Here is a 23,761-nt window from a genome sequence, read left to right on the forward strand (position 1 = left end):
CCAGCTGAGTAAGGCAGTGAAAACAATGATGCCGCTCCATCCAGCAGACCTCTGAAGACCACATTTTAAACTTTGACAGACACAAAATATGCAGGACCTTGGAGCACGGAGGAAAAACATCTCTGGGCTCCAGAGCACAGACGTTTGAGAAACCCATCAGCATTTATCCTGAAGCAGAACAGGAGGGGAGGATGCTGCTGTGGGCCAGAGGAGGAGAACAGGACTCTTCCACACTTCTATTCATGAATACATGTTGTTATCAGAACAGGAAACAAACCAGAAGTGCTGCACTCCTCACATGTGATGTGTGTGCAGCTCCGAGCGAGTCATAACCCCGCAGACTTTAATGTGTCCTCCTCCTCCTCACAGGCTTTATTGCTCCCAGCTCAGACCTAACACAGTGTGAAATTACCTTCAGAGCCAGCGTGTCGTTTATCACCTTTTATCTCATGTTCTTTAATTGAAGTGGAGCCGAGCAGCAGAGCTCCAACTGTGGCTGAACCAGACTGCACTCAGTTCATCACAGAGTCACAGGTTCACACCACGACTCTGTGATGAACTGAGCCTGCATCATTATTATTATTATTAATTAGATCATAGTTCAGGAGACGCAGTGGGAGGGACTGCCTGGAGAACATGTTCAGTGTACAACTTCCATTGTTTTTAATTAATCCATAATGTGAAATGTCTCTTTAGAAGGACAGAGGACCATTCAGCAAGAATCTGGAATTAAGGGTGTGATCATCTGACAGCTGTCCATCACCCTCAGCTCCACCTCTGCGCCCCGTATTTGGATTAACAAAAAGTTAGTCAGACTCGGGTGCTGCCACGAGGGAGAGGGTCTGTTCAAACTTCCTGTGCGGATGGTTCCTGGATCAGGACTGTGTCTGGTCAGCCCTCACTCCAGTGTCAGTCCCGGTCCTGTTGTTCTGAGGGGATGCATTGAGGCCTGGCTCCCAGCAGACGTCTCCTTTCAGAGCTAATGAAGACCAGCCCGACTCCTCCAGTGGCTGCTGGAACCATCATGAAGGCATGCAGATTGTTTCAGGGAGCTCTGGGCCAGGAAACCGTCAGCGCTCACCTCAGTCTCAAGTGAAATCACAACAAGAAGAAACTCTGCTTTTAATTGGACTGTGAGCTCTGTGAATCCACCCCGAGGGCTCCAGCTCCAGCTCCTCAGTGGTACCTCCTCCTCTGACAGACTCTGACCAGATTCTGTCTGAAACAAAGCACTTAGTAACAAAAGGCAAACAAACATGCATCTGTAATGACAGTGAAGCCTGGGTTAAATAATCTTTGGCAAACAAACAGCAGAGACCGAACATGTCTCCTCCTGTGCTACAGGCTGCGAGTTCAGACTGGAAACAGTCCGTCAGAACCCTCGCGGGCTGACTACGGTTTCTTATAATAAGATCTGATTTGATAAAATCTGTGTAGTGGCCCAGTGGGAAGCAGAAGCAAATGTTGACAGCTGTAATTCAGGCAGCTGATGGTGAACACTGACACATCTCTAACAGAACAGAATAAAAATAATAATATAAAATAGAATCTGACTCTGGTGAGCTGCAGCTGGAACTGAAAGTAAAAATCAGAGTGTCAGCAGAGTCCGTCAGATCCCAGCTGGTGATCTACATGCAGCCTCAAACCTCAGAGCAGAGGCAGCAGAGCAGCAGCAGATGGTGGACTGGGCTGATGAAGATGAAGATACACGTTCTGCTGGTTCTGGAAACCTGGAGTCCCGACCCTCATGTGGACAACAGGTCTCACCTTCCTAACCCCAGCCCAGAGTGGACACCAGACCAGCTGATCCAGGTCAGGGTGGTTTTTAAGACTTCCCTGTTTTTGATAGGAGCTCCAGAACCAAGTCAGTCCGCCACACTGACAAAAGCGCCATAAGAATTTAAAGCTGGCAGCACAGAGGCAGAGTGAGGTCATTGTTGGAAGTCCGATCAGAGGCTTTCTCTCTGTGCTCTGAAGAGTGTACAGCAGATAGATGTTCTCTGAGTGTCGGTATGGGAATGACCCGATGGACAGAAGCCAGACCGAGCTGCACTCGGTGCCAGCAGAGCACTGGAAGCTTTCCAGGTCAATCTTTTCCAAACAACTGTTGTGTTGACATCAGTTTGTTGTTCTGAGTTAATTCACATCAGGCCCTCATTCACATTTCTGCAGCACTAATGAAGCTGTTATCTCATTTTTAGCCCTTCGGTCCTGAGCTGAGGGGATTTCCTGCTGAAAGCATTCGAGTGGACACGTTTCTGTTTGTTTTTCCTTCTAAAATAGCAAAGACGAACCTGAAATTACAATTATTTTTAACAGAAAGTGAGGAACAGCAGCTACATACGTTTGTGTTGTGCTGCATCTACAGACGTTAGCATGGCAGTTAGCAGCTAGCCCTGTCATACCATCATGAACCACTGGATGGTGATAGATCTAATGTCTCCTCCATGAATAAATGTCTCCTATCCGGACTCTGCGGTGGGAGTTCAGAGACCGCTGTGTCTTTGTCTTCACAGAGACGTGGCTCAGAGACAGAGTTCTGGATGCCTCCGTCCAGCTGGACTGGCTGGTTCGGTGCTGACAGACGTGCAGCTCTGCGCGGTGAGGCTCGCCGCGGCGGCTGCTGTGTTTACATCAGCTCAGCTTCTACTTCCTGCTGCTCACTGGTGGAGCAGAGACTGCACTCTGCAGACCAGGTGGTACAACCTAAAAATACATTTAATGTTTGTGAGACAGGTTCATATTTCAGAATCGTTCATCGTCCTTCAGTTCAGTTTCTTCTTTGTCTCCTCTTTTCTGCAGTGAACCTGGAGGAAGATAACTGGAGGATGAGGTCTGGAGGTTGGTGTCTGGAGGATGAGGTCTGGAGGTTGGTGTCTGGAGGATGAGGTCTGGAGGATGAGGTCTGGAGGTTGGTGTCTGGAAGATGAGGTCTGGAGGTTGGTGTCTGGAAGATGAGGTCTGGAGGTTGGTGTCTGGAGGTTGGTGTCTGGAGGAAGAGGTCTGGAGTAGGACGCTTAGATGCATGTTAAAGTCGGGTGAATCACGTGTAGCTGGAATCCTGGTGGGTTTTTCTTTTTATCCTGATGAATTTGATGCTTTCAGATATGTGTGTTTGTAAAATAGCTCGTCACACAGCAGAGCACAGGAGGAGCTTTGATATGAGGCTGCTCGGTCACTCACAGCACGGTAAAGAAACTGAACCAGCAGCCGCTGCTTTGAGAAGCAGCTGGAAGAGATTTGGAATCCTGCAGAGAGGAGTGTGTGTTTATGTCAGACACTTTACAATGAGAGCAAACCCTCACTGTTCTTACCTAATAACTGGACTGTGGTGGAGGTTTGTAGTTTGTATAGAAGCATGGCTCACTAGTCGCCCACTCTTTGTGAATACCTAATGTTGGCTAACTTGTTTTTGTGATGCTGAACATGTTGGTGTACACAGATGGAAATGAGGCAACATGGCTCTGAATAATAGTGACAGAAGCAGCACAGCCGATCCGCCGTTTTAGTCCTTTATTTCCACGATGATGTGCTCCGCTGTCTCTGTGTGCCATCGTACCTGCAGCCTTTCTCTAGTTTCTCTTCAATGAGAGAGATTTACACATCTCACTGAGACTAACCCATAAAGAAGAATACATCTGAGGAACGTGGTCTTCCTCCGCTGAGGATGCAAAGTTCAGTCCGATCACTTTCAAACTGGAAACACACAGATGAAATTCATTCACTGAGGCTCCTCAGAGAAGACTTCCCTTTGTTGGAACTGAAGCAGTTTTTTTAAAGATAAAACTCAACCATCAGACAAACCTGCTCAGCTCTGCTGTGTGAGCAGCTGTGAGGTGATTTATTACAGCCTTCAGAAGGGGCCAGAGGTCACCGAGTTCCTGTCGAGTTGTCCAACGTAGGACAAAACAGACTCTGCAGCCCGCCTGTCCACATACTTCTGGCCATATGTCAAAGAATGTGCCTGTATTCCCAAGTGAGAGGCCAAACGGGGATTCCAGCAATTTTCCACAACTGCTGGGTGGAATTTTTTTTTCTCCTGGAAAACATTTTTCCGAGACGTTCCTCAGAAGTTCAGTGCAGTGTGGACGTGGCCTTTCCGGTCCCAGGCCCCGCCTCCTTCCCTTGAAGTCCCTCCTTCCTGAAGGAGGCGGTTGAGGATGCTGATGAGACGCTGATGGACGTCTCTGCCTTCACCGCCTCCTCCTGCATCCTCCTCGCTCTCCTCCACACCTCCGTCTGTCTCCGAACACTCCTGCACCGCTCGCTGCAGCTCGACCTCCATCACAACAAAACACAATTCTTATTTTAGACTTGATAACTTTAGAATGTAATGAATCTGAACATTTAGCTTCATGAACATGCTGGATTTCAGGAGGTACCTGCAGAGGGAGCGCTGCCTTGGCTCCGAGCAGAGTCGGAGAAAACCACGGCCTGAAAATCTTCTCACAGATCACCTGCACAGATGAAGACATGAGCACTTAAAGAGGAAAATACAAACATCCAGGACAAACGATACGAAATAAAGGTGAAGAAAAGAAATCAGAAGTCGCTCAGATCAAGAGACAGAGGAGAAGGGGGTCTGCTGGTGTCGTCATTATGCAGATGACGCTTCGCTTTTCATCATCAAACAGCCGTCGGTATAAAACATTTAAAAAGACAATGGCTTCTTTCTTTGAGGAGATGATTGACAGGCGGAGGGCGATCGCAGGTCGTCTATGTGGCTTCAGATCGACCAATAGGAGAGCTGCATGTCACCGACATGTCATCGGCGCTGGTGTCCGCTCCGGTCTTCACTCATCTCCTTCTGCTCTCTTTGTTCTTTCTTTGTTTAGAGTTTTACGTTTTCTCCTTTGTTTGATATTTTCATCTTTTCAGGTTTTTTTTTCCTTCCCTCAGCGTCGCTCGTTGGTTTCTTTTTAAACCGCCTTCATGGCTTCCTGTTTCATCTCTCCTTTGTCTTCTCTTCAGTCCCTGGTTTTTGTGGGTTTGTTGTGTGTTTGTCGCCTTCCTCTTTGTCTAGTCATCACCCTCCGTCTCACGCAGAGGATGCAGGTATCTTGTGTCATATAAGACATGCGATATGCGGATGCTCCGGCAGGTGATGAGAGTTTGTCCGGTTGTTGTCACGGCGACAGAGAGGCCTGGCTCGGCCGGTTTCGTCTCGGACGCCACAAAAGTTATTTTGATGTTTCACACTCGACTCAACTCAAAGACTGAATTATAATAATTTGTATTATTACAAGGAATCATTTTTAATTATTGTATATTTATTATAGAATTATTATATATATATTATTATTCTGATTTCTGGTATTTTGTTGCTTTAAGATTAAAGTCTAGTCAGTTGTGATACATTTTCAGACATAATATTTTATTTTTAAATTAAATTATTAAACTAATATTAATTAAACTAATTCTAAAAAAAAATCTGTGAAAATAATAAAAAGTTTGCTTTGGGCATGAATCATTTAGGTATAATTAATGACTAAAAAGAATTAATAGTTTGGATTATTCATGTTTGTGGATATAAAATTATTATTATTATATTATTTATGGAAAATGTGAATTCTCCTTAATGATGAGTTCATTTTAAATGTGAATATAGAATTAAACCGTTAAAAGCTTCTATTAGAACCTTATGGTGTCAGCAGGCCCGGCCCGCTCTCCTCCCATCAGTAATTATCATTCCACATGCGGCTTTTTGCTCACATATAATTAAATGTTTTGACAGATTGATCGCTGCAAATTCTTTGGGAAACGGAAAACCCTGTAATTTATCAGCCATCAGCTGTCGGGGTGAGAAGGACGGCGAGGAGCTGAGGCCTTACAGTGTCTGTCAAAGACAGCGGCAGGACGAAAACTGGACATGTGTTTATCTGCACATGGACACATGATTTTATTTGTAGAATATTTTCTTCTAAATAAATTAGATTTAGAGTCCACACAGACGCAGTCCACCTAAAAACAGCGGTTTTTAGGTGGACAGAGTGTGAGTTTTCTGTGGCAAACAAAATGTTTTTAACTGTTGTTGGAAAAAAAATAAAAAGGCAAAAAAAGAATTAAATAAATCAAAAGAAATAAAAAAATAAAGCTCAGAAAAAAAGAGAAAAACTGAACCAAGCTGCATCACAGCAACAAGGCCAAACACAGAGTGGGTTAAAGCAGCAGATCGTGTGTGGAAAGCATTGTTCTGAACACAGTCTGAGTCCTGTGGACCGCCAGGCGCTGCAGAGGCAGCAGAAGTAAAACCTCCGTCTGCGGTCTCACCTGCAGGTTGCTGTTGCGGCGGTGGGGGCTGCACCTGCGCTTGATCCGGTTACACCTGGACGAGCAGTCGAAGAAGTTACAGTCATCGTCGCTGCTGCAGTTCTGGTCCAGGATGTCCCTCATCTTGGGCTCAAAGAAGGCCATGTCCACGTCGATGGCCACCACCTGCAGCATGTAGAGGGAGCACGGCACATTTTCACAGCTTTACCTTCACATTGTATCGGTCATCAGTTATTACTGATGTCATTGAATATTTAAATATAAACGGGTGATGGATCATTGTTGATGTTACATTTTGATAAACTCTTTATGTTTTATCTTTATTAGCTGCTGATGGGAGGTGAAGCTGCTCTGCTGGCAGAGGGGTTCCTTCTGCACAGTCCTCTGATTTTTAAGGGTCAGCCATGTCCTCGTGTCCCTCTGTGTCCTGCTGGACTGTGTTGGGGACATTTTAATGGAGCTAGAAGGAGCAGCAGCAGGAAAAACTGTAAAAGCTTAAATAAGCTCTGACCTGATGAAGAAAGTCTGCAGCATGTAGATCTTGGACTTTTCATGCTTCACAGATAGTTTCGGTCTCGTTAAGTCTCAGCTGCTGCAGGAAGAAGTGGATTTGTTGTGGACTACTTGAAGTGGGCTGAAGTGCAGACTAACAGCTCTGTTGTTTTACAGCGTTGGCATTATAAACAGCAGCTCATTAAATGTTCCCACTGGGTCCTGATGATCCTGTACCAGCAGGAATGAGCCTCGGCTTCACTCGACCTATGTTGGAGCTGCTAGCTGTAGCTGTTTGGGTTTTTGCTCTGGTGTGGAATTTAAATAGCGGAGGTTGTGGTTGTTGGCTGGAGTCGGCGTGGTTTAGGGTTAATGACTCTGCGGCAGCGCTCCATCTGATATCAGCTCTTAAAGCTCTGCTTTGTTTTCTACAGCTAGAGGAAGCAGACCAAAGCTTTTCGGTCATATAATGAATAATAATAAGATGAAGTGACTGTGAGCGGAGGTCTGGCTGCAGCTCAAAGAAAACTCTTTTTATGGGATGTTTTTCTGGGCCTGTCCGCAGTTTGGATCTGTTCAGTGCATATGGAGAAACATTCACTAAACCCTGGGAAACATTTTGGAGACTTGTTGTTCAGAGGGTGGTTGCCGTTTGGGGCGGTCGGGCCTGTGACTGTGACCATATAATATTTTACGTACGTTTTTACTGATGCATCCTTTGTTACCAGGGAAACGAAGGATGCATACTGACCGCTCTGAGGCGCCACTGTGACACAGACATTGACCCAGAGTCTAATGCTCACCGTCAGGTCCTTCCTGATGGCGAAGTTCTCTGGTTTGATGTCGCACAGGTGCAGTTTGTGGGTGAAGTCGTTGTCGAAGCGCCACACCATGTCCAGGAAGCTCAGAGCGATCCGGTGCACCATCTCCCTGGCCGCCCACCGCCCCGCTCGGCCCTGATCTGGGACCTCATCCAGAGAGAAGATGTTCTGGTCCCAGGCGTGGCCGGCGGACAGGTACTCCACGGCGTAAAAATGACCGCAGGAGCCCAACACCTTGGCCACGTGGGTGCTGAGGTCCTGCAGGACTCTGCAGAGACAGGAACAGGTGTGGGAACATCAATCTGTTGCTAAGCTGCTAATAAGTGTGTTTTCCTCTCTGATGTGTCTACCAGCTAACCACACACACACACCAAGTTTTTTTTTACTCCCCCTCTATTTGTCACCGCAGCTCTGCCTGCAGGCCTCCAGATAAGCAGCAGCAGGTTGCCTCGCCGCCTTTATTTTTGGTCTCTGGGTTTGATTCCAGCTGGCTGCTGTCTGAACGACCTCACACTAAAAACTTTCTCCACAAACCTCTGACATTTCAAACTATTTCTGTTTTCAATAAGAACAAGAAACAGGTTACTCACATTGATTCTTTTTGCTGTATCTGATCAGTCACATGTCACATGATCAGTCAGTGTGCTCTGATTGGTCGGCTCCTTCCTGTCTGCAGTCAGAGAGCAGTCAGAGTGTGTGTGTGTGTGTGTGTGTGCGTGTGTGTGTGCAGAATCACTCAGGTATTCAGACAGAAATCACACATGTGACTCCATCATGGCTTCCTGCTGGGTGCTGAGGAGGACAGGACTCTATGTTTTTACTGAGTCTGGTTGGAGTGGACACTTTATGTTTGGAGGGTTTTAACTCTGGTGAACAGGATAAAAATGTCTGGATGATTATTAATCTGATGTTTAGGTGATGCTGCATTCAGGGACCATCAAAACGTCTGATGTCTCCTTGTGTCCATGTTTCAGTTGTTAAGCACGCTGGTGGTGAAACACTGATATTAACTCTTCGTGCTGGCTGGTAGCTTCAGGTGATCAGTCGTCAGTGTGTGGATGTTTGGTGTGTTTACCTGAGGAAGGTGTACTCCTCCTGCTGCAGCAGGGACCAGAGGGAGGCCAGCTCAGCTCGGGAGTAACTCTTATCTCTGTTCTTCAGCTTCTTCCCCCAAAGCCTGGCCAGAGAGCTGCTGTTTCCGCCTCCTCCTCCTTCGTCCTCGTCGTCCTCAGCCAGCCCCAGGGAGTTTCGTACCTGCAGTCAGAGGAGGCGCTGTGAGCTGTGACAGACACATGATGTTTTCAGTGAACTGTGGTGACTCACTTCCAGAGTGGCATAAAAAACCACGTCCAGAGGGGAGAGCTCCTCCGCCGTGTCCTGAAAAGGAGAGGAGAATGATGTTAGAACAGGTGGAGCGGGTGGAGGCGTGGACCTGTCAGTCATACCTGGTAGTCCAGGATGGCCAGCGGCTCGTAGGAGGAGAAGTTCTCCAGTTTGGACTTGAGGATGATGGGCTTTCCCCTCCAGCGCGCCTCGATCACCTTCTTCCCGTTCTCATAGTAGAGGCAGCGCTTGTACTCAACCAGGCTGAGCACGCACAGATCCTCGCACATGTCGCCCGTCACCGAGCCCTCGCCGAACTCCAGGCACTGTCCAGCAGAGACACACAGAGGTCCAGCATCACACAGAGCTGTTACATGGACGCTTTTATAGTTTTCAACTGCTTAAAATTCTGTTTTCACATCTACATTCAGGGAGAAGATGACCAACACCTGCCTCCAGAAAATCACCAGCGTGTGTCCAGTTTGGTTCAAAAAGCCCAAAACAGTGAGTCAGATGCAGCTGATGAAATTACGTTTTAGTTTCAGCTTGTTTCATCAAAACACTTCATCATCAAACATCAGCTTTTCTCCCTCCTGTCTCTCTTTCTCTGAGTCTGTGGAATCACACACTCACACACACACGCTGTCTGAGTAGTTCAGTGTCCAGAGGTGTGAGGGACGAGGTGGAGGATCAGCGTTGTTCTGGTCGAGGATTACCGGCCTAATCCTCGCTCTGCCCACATTCCAACACAAACATCAGTCAGTAAGGAGCTCATGGACTGAACCCAGGCATCACACACACACACAGTCTGAAGGAGGACTAGCAGGTAACATGAGTCGAGGTTAAAGAGGCAGGAAGTGCAGCAGATGGCGCGACAGGTGAGATGAGACTCTGATAAGAGCCGAGTGATGACGAGCTGCTCTTCATCTTTTCAGCATCACACAGTTGACGTGCTGATGGCGAGTGTTCAGAGTATTTGGCTCTGCCGACAAGTAAACTGTCTCTGCCAACCGGATGTGGTCTGTCAGAGGACCGGTCAGCTGATTCAAGCTGAAGCAAGCGGACGTAGAGCAGCTCCAGCAGCAGGTTCCCCCCACTCAGGTTTAATCTGTGGAAATCCACCTGCACCCAGTCTGCAGTTTAAATGATCTGAAGGAGGACAGAGGCAGGAAGAGCTGCAGGTCACAGGTAGAGCAGCAGGTCACAAGAAGAGCTGCAGGCCACAAGAAGAGCTGCAGGCCACAAGAAGAGCGGCAGGTCACAGGTAGAGCGACAGGTTAGAGGAAGAGCGGCAGGTCACAGGAAGAGCTGCAGGTCACAGGTAGAGCGGCAGGTCACAGGTAGTGCTGCAGGTCACAGGTAGAGCGGCAGGTCACAAGAAGAGCTGCAGGTCACAGGTAGAGCGGCAGGTCACAGGTAGAGCGGCAGGTCACAAGAAGAGGTTCTCTAAGAATCATTTTTCATATTCTAAGAAATGTAAATGTTTAAGGGAAGAAAATGACAACTTTACAAGAAGAAAACAATTCTGAGAAAACTGAACTATTTTAGAAGAAAAACAAGTTTTCATTAGAACAGTGAACTCCATGCACGTCTGACATCCTGTGTGTGTGTGTGTGTGTGAGAGAGAATGGGAGGGGGGGTGTTGACAGACAGAGGAGACTCTACAGTTATCACCCCCTCCCATCGTTTCAATCCCTAATAGTTCCTGCTGTCTCTCATCACATCAGTGGTAACTGGTGTGTGTGTGAAGGAACTCCAGTTTTAAACGTCGTTGTCCCACAGACGCCGTCGTCTCTTCCTTAAGACGAGGACCAGAGGACAGAGAGGACATCTGCAGACTCATCGGTGCGGTGAGCCGTCACGCGTCCTCTGTGATTCCCTGGATTTCCTCCGCATGCGTCACATGTCTCTGTCCAGCTGCTTCCTTCCAGCCTGCAGATTACCCACTGTGCTGCTCAGAGTTCACACTCAGCTGTCACTGTCAGTCAGACGCACAACCCACACACACATTCACACAACAGCCCACAGAAAAAACATCCACCAACACGTTTGTGATGTTTTCATGGACTGTCTCCAGGCTGCGGCCACATTTATGAAGAAGATTCAGGCTGAGAGATAAACATGAAACACTGCAGCTCTCTGCAGACGGATCTGTTCCCGCCAGGCAGCGCGGGCTCCCAACGATTTTTAATGTGACCTGCTGTACAGATATGAACATAATTCACCTCGTCGTCAGCACAAACCCCTCCAATAAACCCTAAATCACTCATGAATCATATAATGGACCAAAAAAAAACACATCATATCATAATAATAATATATTTTCTGAGCTCAGTCTTGTATAACTGGATTTGTGCATCTCCATCTAGCAGCAGGTGTGTGTCATCATGTGCACAGATGGTCGCACATCCAGAGCCTGCAGCTCTATATACACTCAGTGTGAGTGACGGCCAGCAGCAGCCAGGCGGCTTCACTTCAGACGCTGTGGCCTGAATATGCAGCCAGAAAACGGCGAGGTGGTCCGGGGTGTGAACGTGGAGCAGAACCAGAACACGGAGGTCTGCTGGTGGAGTCTGTCTGCTAGACTTCAGGGAAGGTTTCCTCTTTGTTGTTTCTGGTCCTTATTTGTCCTCCCTCATCTGAGCCCGCGTCAGAGTTGTGTGTCTTCTTTGTTGTCTTCTTTGTACGCTCTGTGTGTTGGTTGTGCGGTTTCCTCGGTGCTGAGGGTTTTGGTAAAGTCAGCGGGGGAAAGCTGAGACGTTTGGGTCTCCTTCACAGTGAAAGGCGGGCTTTGTTGGTCCTCTCTCACCATTACATTCCATAATGGTAAAGCCGGAGCGCACGAGGAACATTAAAAGGCCTTAAAGACATTCCTGTGCAAGCCGCGGCCGAGCGGCCGCTTCTTAAATACAGCTCAGTGTGAAGAAGAGGTCGTAAAAGAAAATCTGTGTTAAAGGCTCAAAAAGCTTTTTAAGGACGTCTGAAGCAGCTCACAGGTTTGACAGGTTTATTCATTCTGAGCAGCTGTATTTACAGACAGCAGCTGCTCAGAACGCGATGGACGTGGACGCAGAGGGGCGCCCTCCTGTGGTCATATGAATAACAGCTTTTAAAGTTGACCTCTGACACACAATGAATGTTCCCACGCGGATGAATCAAACAACCACGTGAAGTACCGAGCACCGCCACCGCTGAGCGGTTACCGAGGCGACACAGTGATGTATCACTGGTGACAGGAGGTCAGCGGTCAGAGGTCAGCCGCACCAATGTACAGTATCCCCACGAGCTGCAGCGTAAATCAGCTCAGAACCGCTCTCATTGTGTCCGAACAATCGTGTGATTTCTACATCTGTGGGTGTGTGAGTGTGGGCTGAATGGCTCACATTCACCACTGCACACACACACACACGTACAGACACACACACGGCGTGGGAGGACTGGTTGAACTCAGGGTCAGTTCACTGGAAGTGTAGCTACAGGACACAACACCCCACTGTTTCCCTTCGCTCATGAACACACACACACACAGTTTAGCAGCATCATGGGCTAACAAGCAGGTGACTGTTTTATGGGTGTTGACTTAATAAAGCAGTAAACACTGTGGCTGGTTAGCAGGCAGTGATTAACTACTGTTAGCACACAGCTGCTAAGCATTATGGTTAATGTAGGCCTTTGAACACATCTGTGTGAGTCAGACAAAGCAGATTGTGTTTCCATAGTGTAGAGGTTGTGCTAGGAGGCAGCTGTTCCACCCTCCAGGCTCAAATCGGTTAAAAAATGTTTTATTTATTTAATTTTAAGTCTGTGTGTCCGATCACCATATTGGCAGCACCATAATCCACCTAAACTCCTAAAACGGGCAAAGAGCTGGAGGAAGCAGAGCAGCAGTCTGAGTGGATCCTCCCTCTCTGAGCTGGACCGTGACGCTGCTCAGACCCATAAATCAGTCGTGGCTCGGGCGTGACGCGGAGCCTGACAACCTGTGTGGTTAAACAGCACCTGGAGGCGTGAGCTTCCAGCGCTCACTGTGCCTCAGAGAGAGTAAACGCAGCCGCTGTGTGGGAGTGACACCTAAAATACACAGATCACACAGTTTATCCAGCATCAGCTGCCACCTGCCCTGCAGGCCGCAGCAGGAACACACTAACACTGATTTCACATGTCTGAGGGCCGCTGAGGTGAGACACAGCTGCAGTGTGTTTATATCCACCCTGATGTTACACTTTCCCCCACTGACACCAGGAGACCCTAAAAGCAGCTTTCACTCATTAACAAAGCTCCGTTACACTGTTCAACAAGCAGCTTCACTGCTTTCTGTGAAAAACCACTTGCAACAAAAATAACAGACATGTGTGGCTCCACTGCTCTGCTCCTCTGTCCTTTGTTCTACAGCACGTTCAGGCCAGAAGCAGATTCATCACAGCTGCTCATCCCCTCTTTCACGCTGCTGCCCTTTGTTGTGTTATGGGTCACGATGGCCGTACAAGCGTCTGACACAAACATCCAATCAGAGAGCAGCTTGGTGTTGGGTTATCGCTGGCTGTCAAAACTCTGGTTCAGCCTCACAGAGTGTGAATGAGCTCTCAGAGTGAGCGTGAGGAGGAGAAGGCATGGAGCGCAGACCACACACACAGACACACACAATGACGATCTGCTCTGTGGTGAACACATCACACAGCTCCCACTGACAGCTGGACACACACACACACACATTTCAGCATGCAGATAGAAGTGTGTGAAAGTTCAGAGTGGTGCTGAAGGAACTGAAGCGCCTCATCTCTGGTTCTGTGAAACTATCAGAGCTTCTCCAGGGACGGACGGTCCACAGGATGGACATGCTGATTAGGTCATTTTCATTCATGAGCTTGAAGCGAGGCAGCTGGACTTATATGACTTGAAGCTGTGTATCCTCTGACTCTGAGCCAGAGGTCATTAAATCCTCGATCAATAAGTCTGACTGGTGTGTGTGTGTGTGTGTGTGTGTGCTTCCCACAGCTCAGGATCTGGGCTGCTCGACCCGTATGCGCGGGGACGTGTCGGGTGGATCGTGTCAGCAGCGGCCTCAGAGCTGTTTTGGGGTCAGCGGCGGCTTCAGAGAGAATAGGAGCGACGCAGGCTTGTTGGTGATGCTAAGACCCTGCAGGCCTCCTCCTTGGTATGCAGCTCTCGTCTGCGACGCTCTGCTCTCTTTTTTAAGTGTCTCTGTACTCATCTTATCTGAGTCCCTCTGACCTTCTGTTCTCTTCTTCTTCTCTCACGGCTGGCTACAGATGGAGGTGCGGCGGTGACGCAGTCCTCAGCTGCACCGCCGTAGTCAGAGAAAATCTTACACGCTAATTCAGCTTAATGAGGATTTTGGTTATTGGAATGAGGTTTGGTACAAAGTGGAGTTTGGAGAATTTTCAGTTTCTGCTGACGTGCTTCTCTTCTGCAGATCAATGACCACTTTCATCTGCTGCTCGTTCACTCATCCTGCTGCTTGTGAAAGACTTCACCGCAGTCTAACACCTCATGTTTGATCAGTTTTTCATTGATCCGTCTTGAGCTGATTCCAGATCATTCTGATGAAGCACAGCACGCACAGACTTGGCTGCTGGACACATTTTATGAGTTAAAATCTGTGAATTATTGAGTCGTTTAAAGGGGAAGTACACCGGTTCTCAGCCCGGCTCCTGCTGCTCTAATCCTTCCTCTGTTTTATAATTCTTAACCCTCAAAATGCCAACTCCACCATCATGTGAGAGTACAGCTCAGTAAATGTTTTATTCTGCATGAGTTACAGAGCATCATATCTCTGCAGCTGTGAATCGCCTGGATGGAGAGCTCAGGATCTGCCCGGCGTCCGTCTTCTGTACACCTGTCTGCAGCAGCCTCCAGTCCCAGGTCTGGACTCGGTGTTGAGTAAAACCTGCTCCTGGAGGCGGCAGCAGGTCTGCTGATGGTACCACAGGAGGGCAGCGAGGGTGCCGCTGATGTCAGACACACTTCAGGTAGGACCAGATGAAGTGAAGGATAGGACTCCTTTTACACAGAGCATCTATCCCTCCTTCCAGCTCTGAATTGATTATCTGCCCCAAAGGATCCCAGGAACATCAAACATGTTTGATGTCAGGCACTTAAAGTGGCTGATTACATCAGTGCAGATCTACACGGAGATGGAGCAGCCGATGCTGCTGAGCGGCAGTAAACTCCGGCTCTGGAGGCTAACTCTGCGTAGCTGGTGTTCATCATCAGCTGGAGGACTCTGCTTTGTTTGGATTTGCACAGACTTCCGCTGACAGGAACATCTCGAGTTTCTTCTTAAGTCGAGTCTCTTTGTTATTCGAGCCTCCTTTAATACGCACTGTATATAAAACCTGATAATCACAGAGCAGGCTCCACTGCACAGGCTTTGTCCGTGAACTCCAGCTCGCCCCGTCAGATTCCTGCTGTTACAGACTACGTCCTCTGAACAAACCCGGGTTCATGAAAAACAGAGGTGGGCTGTAAAACATGCAGCATCGGCCCATAAATAGCCAGAGGGATGGCAGAGGGATGGCAGAGACATGCGGCGACGGGGTTTGACCACGCAGCAGATCTATAAATAGTTCAGGATCACCAGAAACATACAGACCACACGGAGACCCCCTGATGCTGATGTGAGGCCTAGGAGCTCATTTTGGTGAAGTATGCTGATGTGACCAGCTAGATCTTAGCTGTTAGCTTATACCTGGTTATTAAGCCACACTTAAATGTTTTTTGTAGTTATTTGATGCCATGCAGTTCATCGTGCTTAAAGAAGGTCAAACCGATCTTTTGTTGTTCAGTAGATTTAAGCAGAAAGTCAGCAGTTTGCTAAAGTCATCCTGTTTGTAGAGGGCTGGCGGCTGATGAACCATGTCTAGCATGTAGCAGCTAGCAAGTAGCAGTTAGCATGTAGCAGCTAGCATGTGTGTAGAGGACTGTTGTGTCTCTGTGAGGACAATATGAGCATAAAGTCACTTTGACTGAAACAAACTGATCAAAGCAGAAAAGTCTTCATGAAGCAACAGACACAGAACTGACAGCACTTCCTGACTGGACTCTGATTGGACAGAACTGACAGCACTTCCTGACTGGACTCTGATTGGACAGAACTGACAGCACTTCCTGACTGGACTCTGATTGGTCAGAACTGACAGCACTTCCTGACTGGACTCTGATTGGTCAGAACTGAGCACTTCCTGACTGGACTCTGATTGGTCAGAACCAAACCTGGTTCAACACCAGCTCAAAGCCTGGAGGATGGAATTGGAAAGTGGGAGTCCGTGATGTCATGAGCAGCTTTTGAAGGTGTAATGTTTTCATGTAAACTCAGAACAAGTCAGGACCCTTCCTGTCTGTTTCCTTTCAGTGCTTCTCTGACTTGACAGGGAATTTTACATTACAGCTCTGTTTGAAGTCGTAATATTGATGTGTGCGTGTGTGTGTCTTTGATCTTCCTCATACAGGAAAAGATGTTTGTTCTGTGTGTGTGTGGTGAGGAAGAGTAATAATAAACGCTGCCCTCGTTTTTTCAGTGACCTCTGACCTGATTAATCCGTCGTGGACAGAACATGATGTCATGTTGTGGAAGGTTTTCTCTGCAGGATCCCAAAATAATTCATGCTTTCAGCATCGAGCGAGTTTCCCAAGAGTGTATTTTTGTCTTTGTCCCATGACATCACTCCTAAACTGGACTGGCCTCAGGAGCAGCCAGAGGAGGAAGCTGGAGGACGCCGGAGCTTCCAGCTTTGTGGTTCGGAAGATGATGATGTGACCGATGAATAAACCAACATCTTAGCTGTGTCTTCCTTCAAAGGACACATGTGAAGACCAGTTGTTTCTCCGCAGCACGCGGCTGTCCCGCCTCCGTCCTCTTCCTTCATCAGGTGGATCCTCAGCAAGCTGACAGTTGGATTTCCCTTAAGCTGTTTCAGGTGTTTAATCTGCTGAATGACGGCTCAGAGACCGGAGGGGCGACTCGACAGGAAGGAGGACTGACACGTCTTTTCAGGTTGCTATGACACGTGAGGCAGTTTAGACAAGCCTAGAGACATGAGCCTGTGGCTGCTGTCGGTCGGCCTGCTGAGTCATGTCTGCAGACTCACACTGTGTGATGGAGAATGTTTCTCTTTGTTAACTTGTTTCTTTAACATCTCAACACACAGCATCAGTGTGTTAGTGTGTGTCGTCACAGCTCCTCCTGCCGCCACACACCGGCTGTCAAATGATGTGTAGATGAAAATTTAAAAGAAAAAATCTATTTCAGGATTCATTAGAGTCAAACAAATTTACCAAGCTTTAGATTCAGAAATCAATGCAAAAAAGGGACAAAAATAAATCTCGATTTTCATGAAATAAAGTAGATACTTTTAAAAACATAATTTATCTGGGAGAAATAAATGTATATTTATACAGATATTTATTTCCCTCATCACTGAAACTATCTGAGAAAGATCAGAAGAGAACGAGCAGCAGCAGAGGGGCAGATGTGAGGGTCACTGTTCACAGCAGAGTCCCGTCAAACAGGAACAGACTACGACAGAGAGCGCAGGAGCTCCGCAGACAGCGACCTGCTATCAGTGTTTACCCACAATGCACCAGGGGATGCTGCCGTGGATAAGACAGCAGGACATTCAGAGCTATTGACCTTTTGCCGTTTATCTTCCGTGCCTGCCTCTTAACTGTAAGCACCTGAACCATGAGCCACACTTTGTCCTCCAGACCATAAATGTTGAGACTGGAAGTCTTTAAAGCTGAAGACAGCAAGACAGACGAGGAGGACGAGCTCTGGACAGAACTGATGGCACTTCCTGACTGGACACTGATTGGTCAGAACAAACTGTTCCTAAACTTAGAAACACAAGTTTCTGGAGCCATCAGAAGAAACTGTAACAAAAAAACTCGTCAGTCAGATCCATGAAGGACCGCAGACCCAGACATGGAGCTGAGGGGACAGGAAACGGGCTCTGACTCACCAGTCTCTGCAGAATCCTCTTGCTCTTCTCGTCGGTGCAGTAGTCAGACAGGATGCTTCTGTGGACCAGAACCAGTCCATTCAGGAACAACCAGGACCCGAACCACAGCAGGGCGAAGACCAGCGTCCCCCGCCGGGACCACAGCCTGAGTCCAAGCCACCTGAGCAGGCACAACCCACCTCCACGGCCCCCTCCGCTCGATGCCAACCCACCAGGGAGCATGGTACTTCTCACTGTCCAGCCAAGATCCAAAGAACTGAACTCCAACTAGACACAGTCCAGCTACAGAGTTTGAAGAAATTAAATGTCTTTTTTTTTTTAGAGTATTAAGCAAAACCAGAGAGGACAGAATACTCCAGGTCCAGGATTTCACTGGTCAGATCTGCTTTCATATCCTGTGGAACTCCCGAGTGTGATCCGAGCTCCAGAGACTGTGTTCAGTCATGAGAAGTCTTCACATGGACCTCCTTCTCTGGAAGCGACCCACGATGCCTCCAAATAGTTCATAATAAAGAGGGGCACCTGTAATCATGCAACCACATTCCAGCTTGGCTCAGCAGCGTGTGTTCAGACGTGGTGTGCCGCCACCCTCACACCTTCCTGTGGCGTCTGCAGACAGACGGACAGAACTGTCCTGCAGAACGGAGTGCTGAGAGGCAGGAAGTGTGAGCTGAGACGTTTCTGCTGGCCGTGGGGACAAACGTCAGGGACAGGAGGACGCGGGTCCTCGCTCAGACCGGCTGCTCTCTGATAAACCAATGAAACCTGTTTTCCCTCTTACAGCCGTTCAGACAGGCTTTCTGGATCAAAGGGTTGCTTTCATGGTCTTTACAGAGTTCCTGTTTGAAATTTTCAACATGAACTGAAGCTTTAAAATTTTGAAGTATGTTTGGAAAATCTGAGGCGGACGCAGCTCCTGCAGGAGAGGCGCTCTCTGATGTTCCTGTAGAAAAGGCTCGTTATCTCCTCGTGTGCGGGGTCAGCCCAGGATGTGGCGCTGGAAGAAAGTGCTCTGGTTTCAGCGGCCCCTGTAATCCATCCTGCAGCAGCTTCGCAGACTTTGGCTCAGTCGTGTAGTCTTGTCATAGTTTCCTGATGTGGTTGCGGTCGCTCTCACTGAAGCGAATCACTTGGACCTCACCGTGTCCTCCTCAGAGTCCCAGAGGCCCCATGATGAAAAACAGCGGTGCTCGTCCTAAAAGCAGAGACACCAGGAGGTCAGTCATCGCTGCTGTGTGTGTGTGTGTCTGTCTTTCTGTCTGTGTGTGTGTGTCTCTGTGTCTGTATGTGTGAGTGGAGGGGAAGGGGTGGTAGCAGCTGCTGCTGTTGATCAGAGCTGCTGCTCATTTGTTGTGAGATCCAGGGGAGGGATGTGTGTGTGTGTGTGTGTGTGTGTCTGTGTGCGTGTGTGTGTGTGTCTGTGTGTGTGTGTCTGTGTCTGTGTGTCTTTGTGTGTCTGTGTGTGTCTGTGTGTTTCTGTGTGTGTGTGTGTGTGTCGGTGAGTGTGTGTGTGTCTTTGTGTGTGTGTGTGTGTGTGTGTGTGTGTGTCTGTGTGTGTGTGTGTGTGTGTGTCGGTGTGTGTCTGTGTGTGTTTAGGTTTTAACCCACGGGGCTCCAGCCTGGGCTCGGGTCAGAACAACATTGTGTTGAATGTTCTGATCTGGACCAGGTGTGCACACAGTACCATGAACTGGTTTAGTAATAATTCTGCATCAGCCGGGAACAAATGGAAACTTCTATAACACAGAAAGAAAATCAGTAAATCGCTGGAACTTCAGCTGCACTCACCTTGTTTCTCTGCTCCTCAGGACCGGGATCAAGTGCTCGGGTGTTTCGGTACAACAGGTGCCAACCTCAGAAACCACAAAGTCTGTGTTCAGTCAGGTCCTCCGCCGTCTGAGCCGCCCCGCAGCGACGGAGCAGTCAGCTCATCCCAACCTGTGAAGCAGGACTTCAGGTCCACAGAGAAAATCCACACACCGCTTTAATGTTTAAGTGCGGCTCAGGACTCCAGACGTACTGACCCGGACTCCTCCTGGAGCTGCTCACCGGCGGGCAGACCCGGCTGCTGCTGCTCTCAGTGTAAAGAAGTGAAGGAGCAGCTGCTGGCTGGTTAGTCTGTAAATCCTCAGCCTGTGATCCTGTTACTCAGACAGCAGCCGGAGCAGGTTTCAGTCCGGAAAGATGCTCCTGAGGATAAACTGGAGGTGTCCGCCCCCCCAGGAGAAAATCCAGCTGTCAGAGTCCGGCAGTAAACCCTGAGTCTGGACTGACAGGCGGCCAGAGCAGCTCCTCTGTGCAGCTCTGGTTTCCCCTCACACTGCTGCTGCTCGCTCTCTGACGCTCCACACTGCCTGGCTGGAACAGCGTGTGTGTGTGTGTGTGTGTGTGTGTGTGTGTGTGTGTGTGTGTGTGTGTCACGCTGAAGCTTGTTCGCTCAGCGCCATTCCTCTTCCTTCCTTCTTTCAGTCTGCTTCCCTTTCCTTCCCTGCTAACTGTGTGTGTGTGTGTGTGTGTAAGCACCCCCCCAAGCCCTCTTTAAAATCTACATGCTACTCCTGTACCTCCCTCTCTCTCTCACTCTCCCTCTCTCTCTCACCCCCCCCCCCCCCTCGTTACCACGGCAGCCAGACTCTGCTAAGGTTCAGTCCCCACATTCAGCTACACTGAACCTCGCCAAATTAAAAGCTCCCCCTCTATTTATCTTACTTTACTTTTCTTTCCCCTGCACACACACACACACACACACTGCTCAGAGGCATGTTGGTAATTGCCTACTTTGTAAGAATTCCATTACAGTTGCAGATGTGAGGATGGGACGGCCGCTCGGTGCCTTCAGGGCTGAAAAATGTGTGAATGAATTCTGACGTGTGTTTGACATCAACTACACAAGTTAAAGCTGCATTTATTGTAATGTGGCCACTAGAGGGCAGAGAAGGCCCACAGACAGACACACAGAGAGATGATTCTGACGTTTCACAGACTGATGTGCGTCCTGTTCGCTTCTTTACTTCCAGACCTGGTTGGACAATGGAGGACCAGTCTGTCCACAGGCTGCAGGTCCTGAAAGAGACCTGAAAGATGGACCGGCTTCTTCTGAGCAGGTGTGATAACATTTCATGCTGCTGAACTGTATGTTTATGGAGGCAGATCCAGACCTCACATCCAGGTGTCCTTTAAGGTCTCAGAGAAAAAGACATGAAGTCAGGGCGGGAGCAGAAGGACGGACCTGACCTTTCTCTGACAGGATGTGGCGGCCTGACGTGGTGATGATGTCACTGAGGCTCAGCAGCAGCAGACACTTCCTGTCCCTGCGATTACACTCAGAGGCTGTGTCTCATTTCAGGGTCTGCATCCTTCGGAGTGCGCATTTTAAGGCCGCTTACGTCACAAAGCTGCGCGAAGGCTGTCCCAATTCGCCAAAAGTCGAAGGGTCCTTCAAATGCGTCCTCCAAATGCGTCCTCCTTTTGCCTGAATTTGGAGGACGCATCGCTACCATCCTTCGTGGCCTTAAATATCCCACAATGCTTTGCGGGCCTACTTTTTGTCCAATAGTACAATGACGGACCAAGCGAGCGGCAGCGGCAGGAGTGCCGAATTCACATTTAAATGTAAGTAAAGAGCAGTAGTTGGAGAGTTTTAAAATGCTAGTAGTGACAGCGGCATTAAAAAAATGAGTTTTATATTTACAAACATGACGTCCTGTTGATACGAGGCGCTGTAAACTAAACGTTTTGATTGAATGTTGTTTTTTGTTGTTTACTGTAGTACAGTATAAAGTATAGTTCACGTGAGGAGCAATATTATCGTTATTATATCAAACGGTCATTCTGCCTGTTGGCATTTTGTTGAAGGAGGAGCAGAGAGAAACAGAAGAAACCTGACAATTGATAACGGAGGAGATGAGACTGGAGAGGGAGAGAGAGAGAGAGAGAGAGAGAGAGGGAGAGAGAGAGAGAGAGAGAGAGAGAGAGAGAGAGAGAGAGGGAGAGAGAGAGAGAGGGAGAGCAGAGAGAGAACGGACAGACCTCAGCTCATTGAGAGGATGGTGGACAGCAGTGATTTTATGTTCTGTGTTATTTAAATGTTACTTATTAAATTGTATATTAAATCGTTCTTGTCTCTGTGTTCTTAAACTCTTCTAACCTTGTTACATCATGTGTTTCATTACCTATTTATAATTTAATAAACTTTTGAACAACTTCTCAGTGACACAGTAAATCATTTATTGTTCTGTTATGTACAATATTTACAAAGACACAGTTTGAACATTTCTAACTATTTACCAGTGGGCATTATGAAAATGTACAGTTTATTATTTATAAAGATCAGCAGAAAATACTATTCACAAAGAACATATATATATAAATGTTTGGCTGAGCAGGAGTCCTTGGTGCTTCTGGACTGGATGATGCCACGGTGAAGACCTTGGAGTCCTCTGGCTGTGAGTGGGACATCATCTGGGGGAGGGGGGTGTCTGTCTCCTCTGAACCACATCGTCCATCAGGGTTTGCAGAGCTGACGATCGGCGGCTGCCATGTTACTAAAGATGTTTTTAAAAAGGGCAAAAATAAAAATAATAACTTCCACAGAGCGGCTTCCAAAGCAGCTTAAAATATGAAAAGCTATAAAATATGTATCCTCACCCTCCAAAGGTGATGATGGTCAGTACACCTCCTCCAGGACAGACAGCTGGTCCTGCAGGGAGCCCCACTCTCCTCCACCCAGCAGTAATTCTCTGGTGCAGTGACAGACCTGATGCTTAATGACACATTAAAGCAGTGGTTTCAGGGTTATTTGCAGGGTTCTTACACATGTAGCTATTTAATTTAAAGTATTAAAATTACAAACAGACCCTGTATCAAGTCTTACAATTGAATAAAATATAAATTACATTTAATCATATTTGTCTATCTACTGGTTATATATCTAGCGTTTGCTCAGTAACCGGTATATTAATTATGATCAATAATATGGTTAAACAGCAGCTTACCGTCACCTCCCCACTGCGCTCTCCCAGCCTGAAGAAAATGAGCCGTCACCGGTTTTGCTGCCGCTGGAGCCGCCTCTCCTCTTCCTCCAACAACAAATAAATATATTAAAATATTCCAAATTTCTAAATCCACACTGTTGTCCCGTTTGTTGTCTAGTCCGTGTTGTGTCGCTGTCGCTGCTTTTGTTTTTCCCGGGGCAAAATTTATGACGTCACGCCACAATCAGGAAGTGCTTTGAAGGCCAGACCGTCCCATTTACCAACGGTGGAGGATCCTCCGGAGGATCCTCAGGAGGACGCGGCCTCCTGAGACCGCGTAGGCTGCGTCCTCCGAAGGATGCAGACCCTGAAATGGGACACAGCCACTGGCTCCAGCTGAGCATCACAGCATTCTCGTTAGCTGCAGCCAATTACCTGAGGCGGCTCGTTAGGAGCAGCTGATAATTGACTGAAACACAGTCTGCTAAGCTGCTGTCTCAGCAAAGTGTCTCAGTCTCACCTTCATGTCTCCTGAGGGACAGAGGCTGAAATTCGTTTATACAGAAGAAAAAAAGGTAGTAATTAACACACACACACACAGACAGACACACAGACAGACAAAGCATCACTGCCTGTTAAGTCACTGAAAACTTGTTTAGCAGCACCGCCTAGTGGTCAGTTGTGATAATAACAGGGAGACAGTTTTGTGTTTGTGTCATTTCTGAGGTTTATTTGTAAATGTTTTTTTTCAGTAAATGAACTTTCCATCAAATTACTTTAAAATATGACAAGAAGCTTCTTTTTCTGACTACAGTCACCAAAATAACAATTACACAGTAGATCCTACATGTCCCATAATGCAACTGTGAAAATGTTCATAGCATGTCTGAGCTCAGTCCATCCA

General features: G+C 47.8%; 2 protein-coding genes and 1 long non-coding RNA gene across 4 annotated transcripts in view; 1 reads left to right on the forward strand and 2 right to left on the reverse strand.

Annotated features, from left to right (window-relative positions):
• Window positions 1-579: 579 nt before the first annotated feature.
• dipk1c (divergent protein kinase domain 1C) lies at window positions 580-18,112 on the reverse strand. 2 transcript variants are annotated; one of them, XM_028433185.1, is made up of 8 exons: window positions 9,360-10,498; window positions 9,029-9,232; window positions 8,907-8,960; window positions 8,659-8,837; window positions 7,566-7,851; window positions 6,271-6,435; window positions 4,383-4,457; window positions 580-4,279 (listed from the first exon to the last, which is right to left on the reverse strand). In XM_028433185.1, exons 2-8 carry the CDS (start codon window positions 9,194-9,196, stop codon window positions 4,067-4,069), a joined length of 1,140 nt encoding a protein of 379 aa, XP_028288986.1. In that variant the 5' UTR covers window positions 9,197-9,232; window positions 9,360-10,498; the 3' UTR covers window positions 580-4,066. The 2 variants fall into 2 exon arrangements, with proteins under 2 accessions (XP_028288986.1, XP_028288985.1); XM_028433184.1 differs by lacking the exon at window positions 9,360-10,498 and adding an exon at window positions 17,885-18,112 and having other exon boundaries at window positions 1,676-4,279.
• An 855-nt stretch (window positions 18,113-18,967) lies between these two features.
• LOC114453334 (uncharacterized) lies at window positions 18,968-21,237 on the forward strand. Its single transcript, XR_003672439.1, has 4 exons — window positions 18,968-19,101; window positions 19,693-19,996; window positions 20,902-20,988; window positions 21,066-21,237. It is a non-coding gene; the product is annotated as an uncharacterized LOC114453334 (long non-coding RNA).
• Window positions 21,238-23,646: 2,409 nt separating this feature from the next.
• LOC114453321 (NACHT, LRR and PYD domains-containing protein 12-like) overlaps window positions 23,647-23,761 on the reverse strand; it is an 8,902-nt gene continuing 8,787 nt past the window's right edge. The window contains exon 15 of the mRNA XM_028433183.1: window positions 23,647-23,761. The gene's annotated coding sequence lies outside the window, so the exon portion shown is untranslated.

Source organism: Parambassis ranga, chromosome 20 (genome assembly GCF_900634625.1).
Source record: "Parambassis ranga chromosome 20, fParRan2.1, whole genome shotgun sequence".
Classification (NCBI taxonomy): domain Eukaryota; kingdom Metazoa; phylum Chordata; class Actinopteri; family Ambassidae; genus Parambassis; species Parambassis ranga.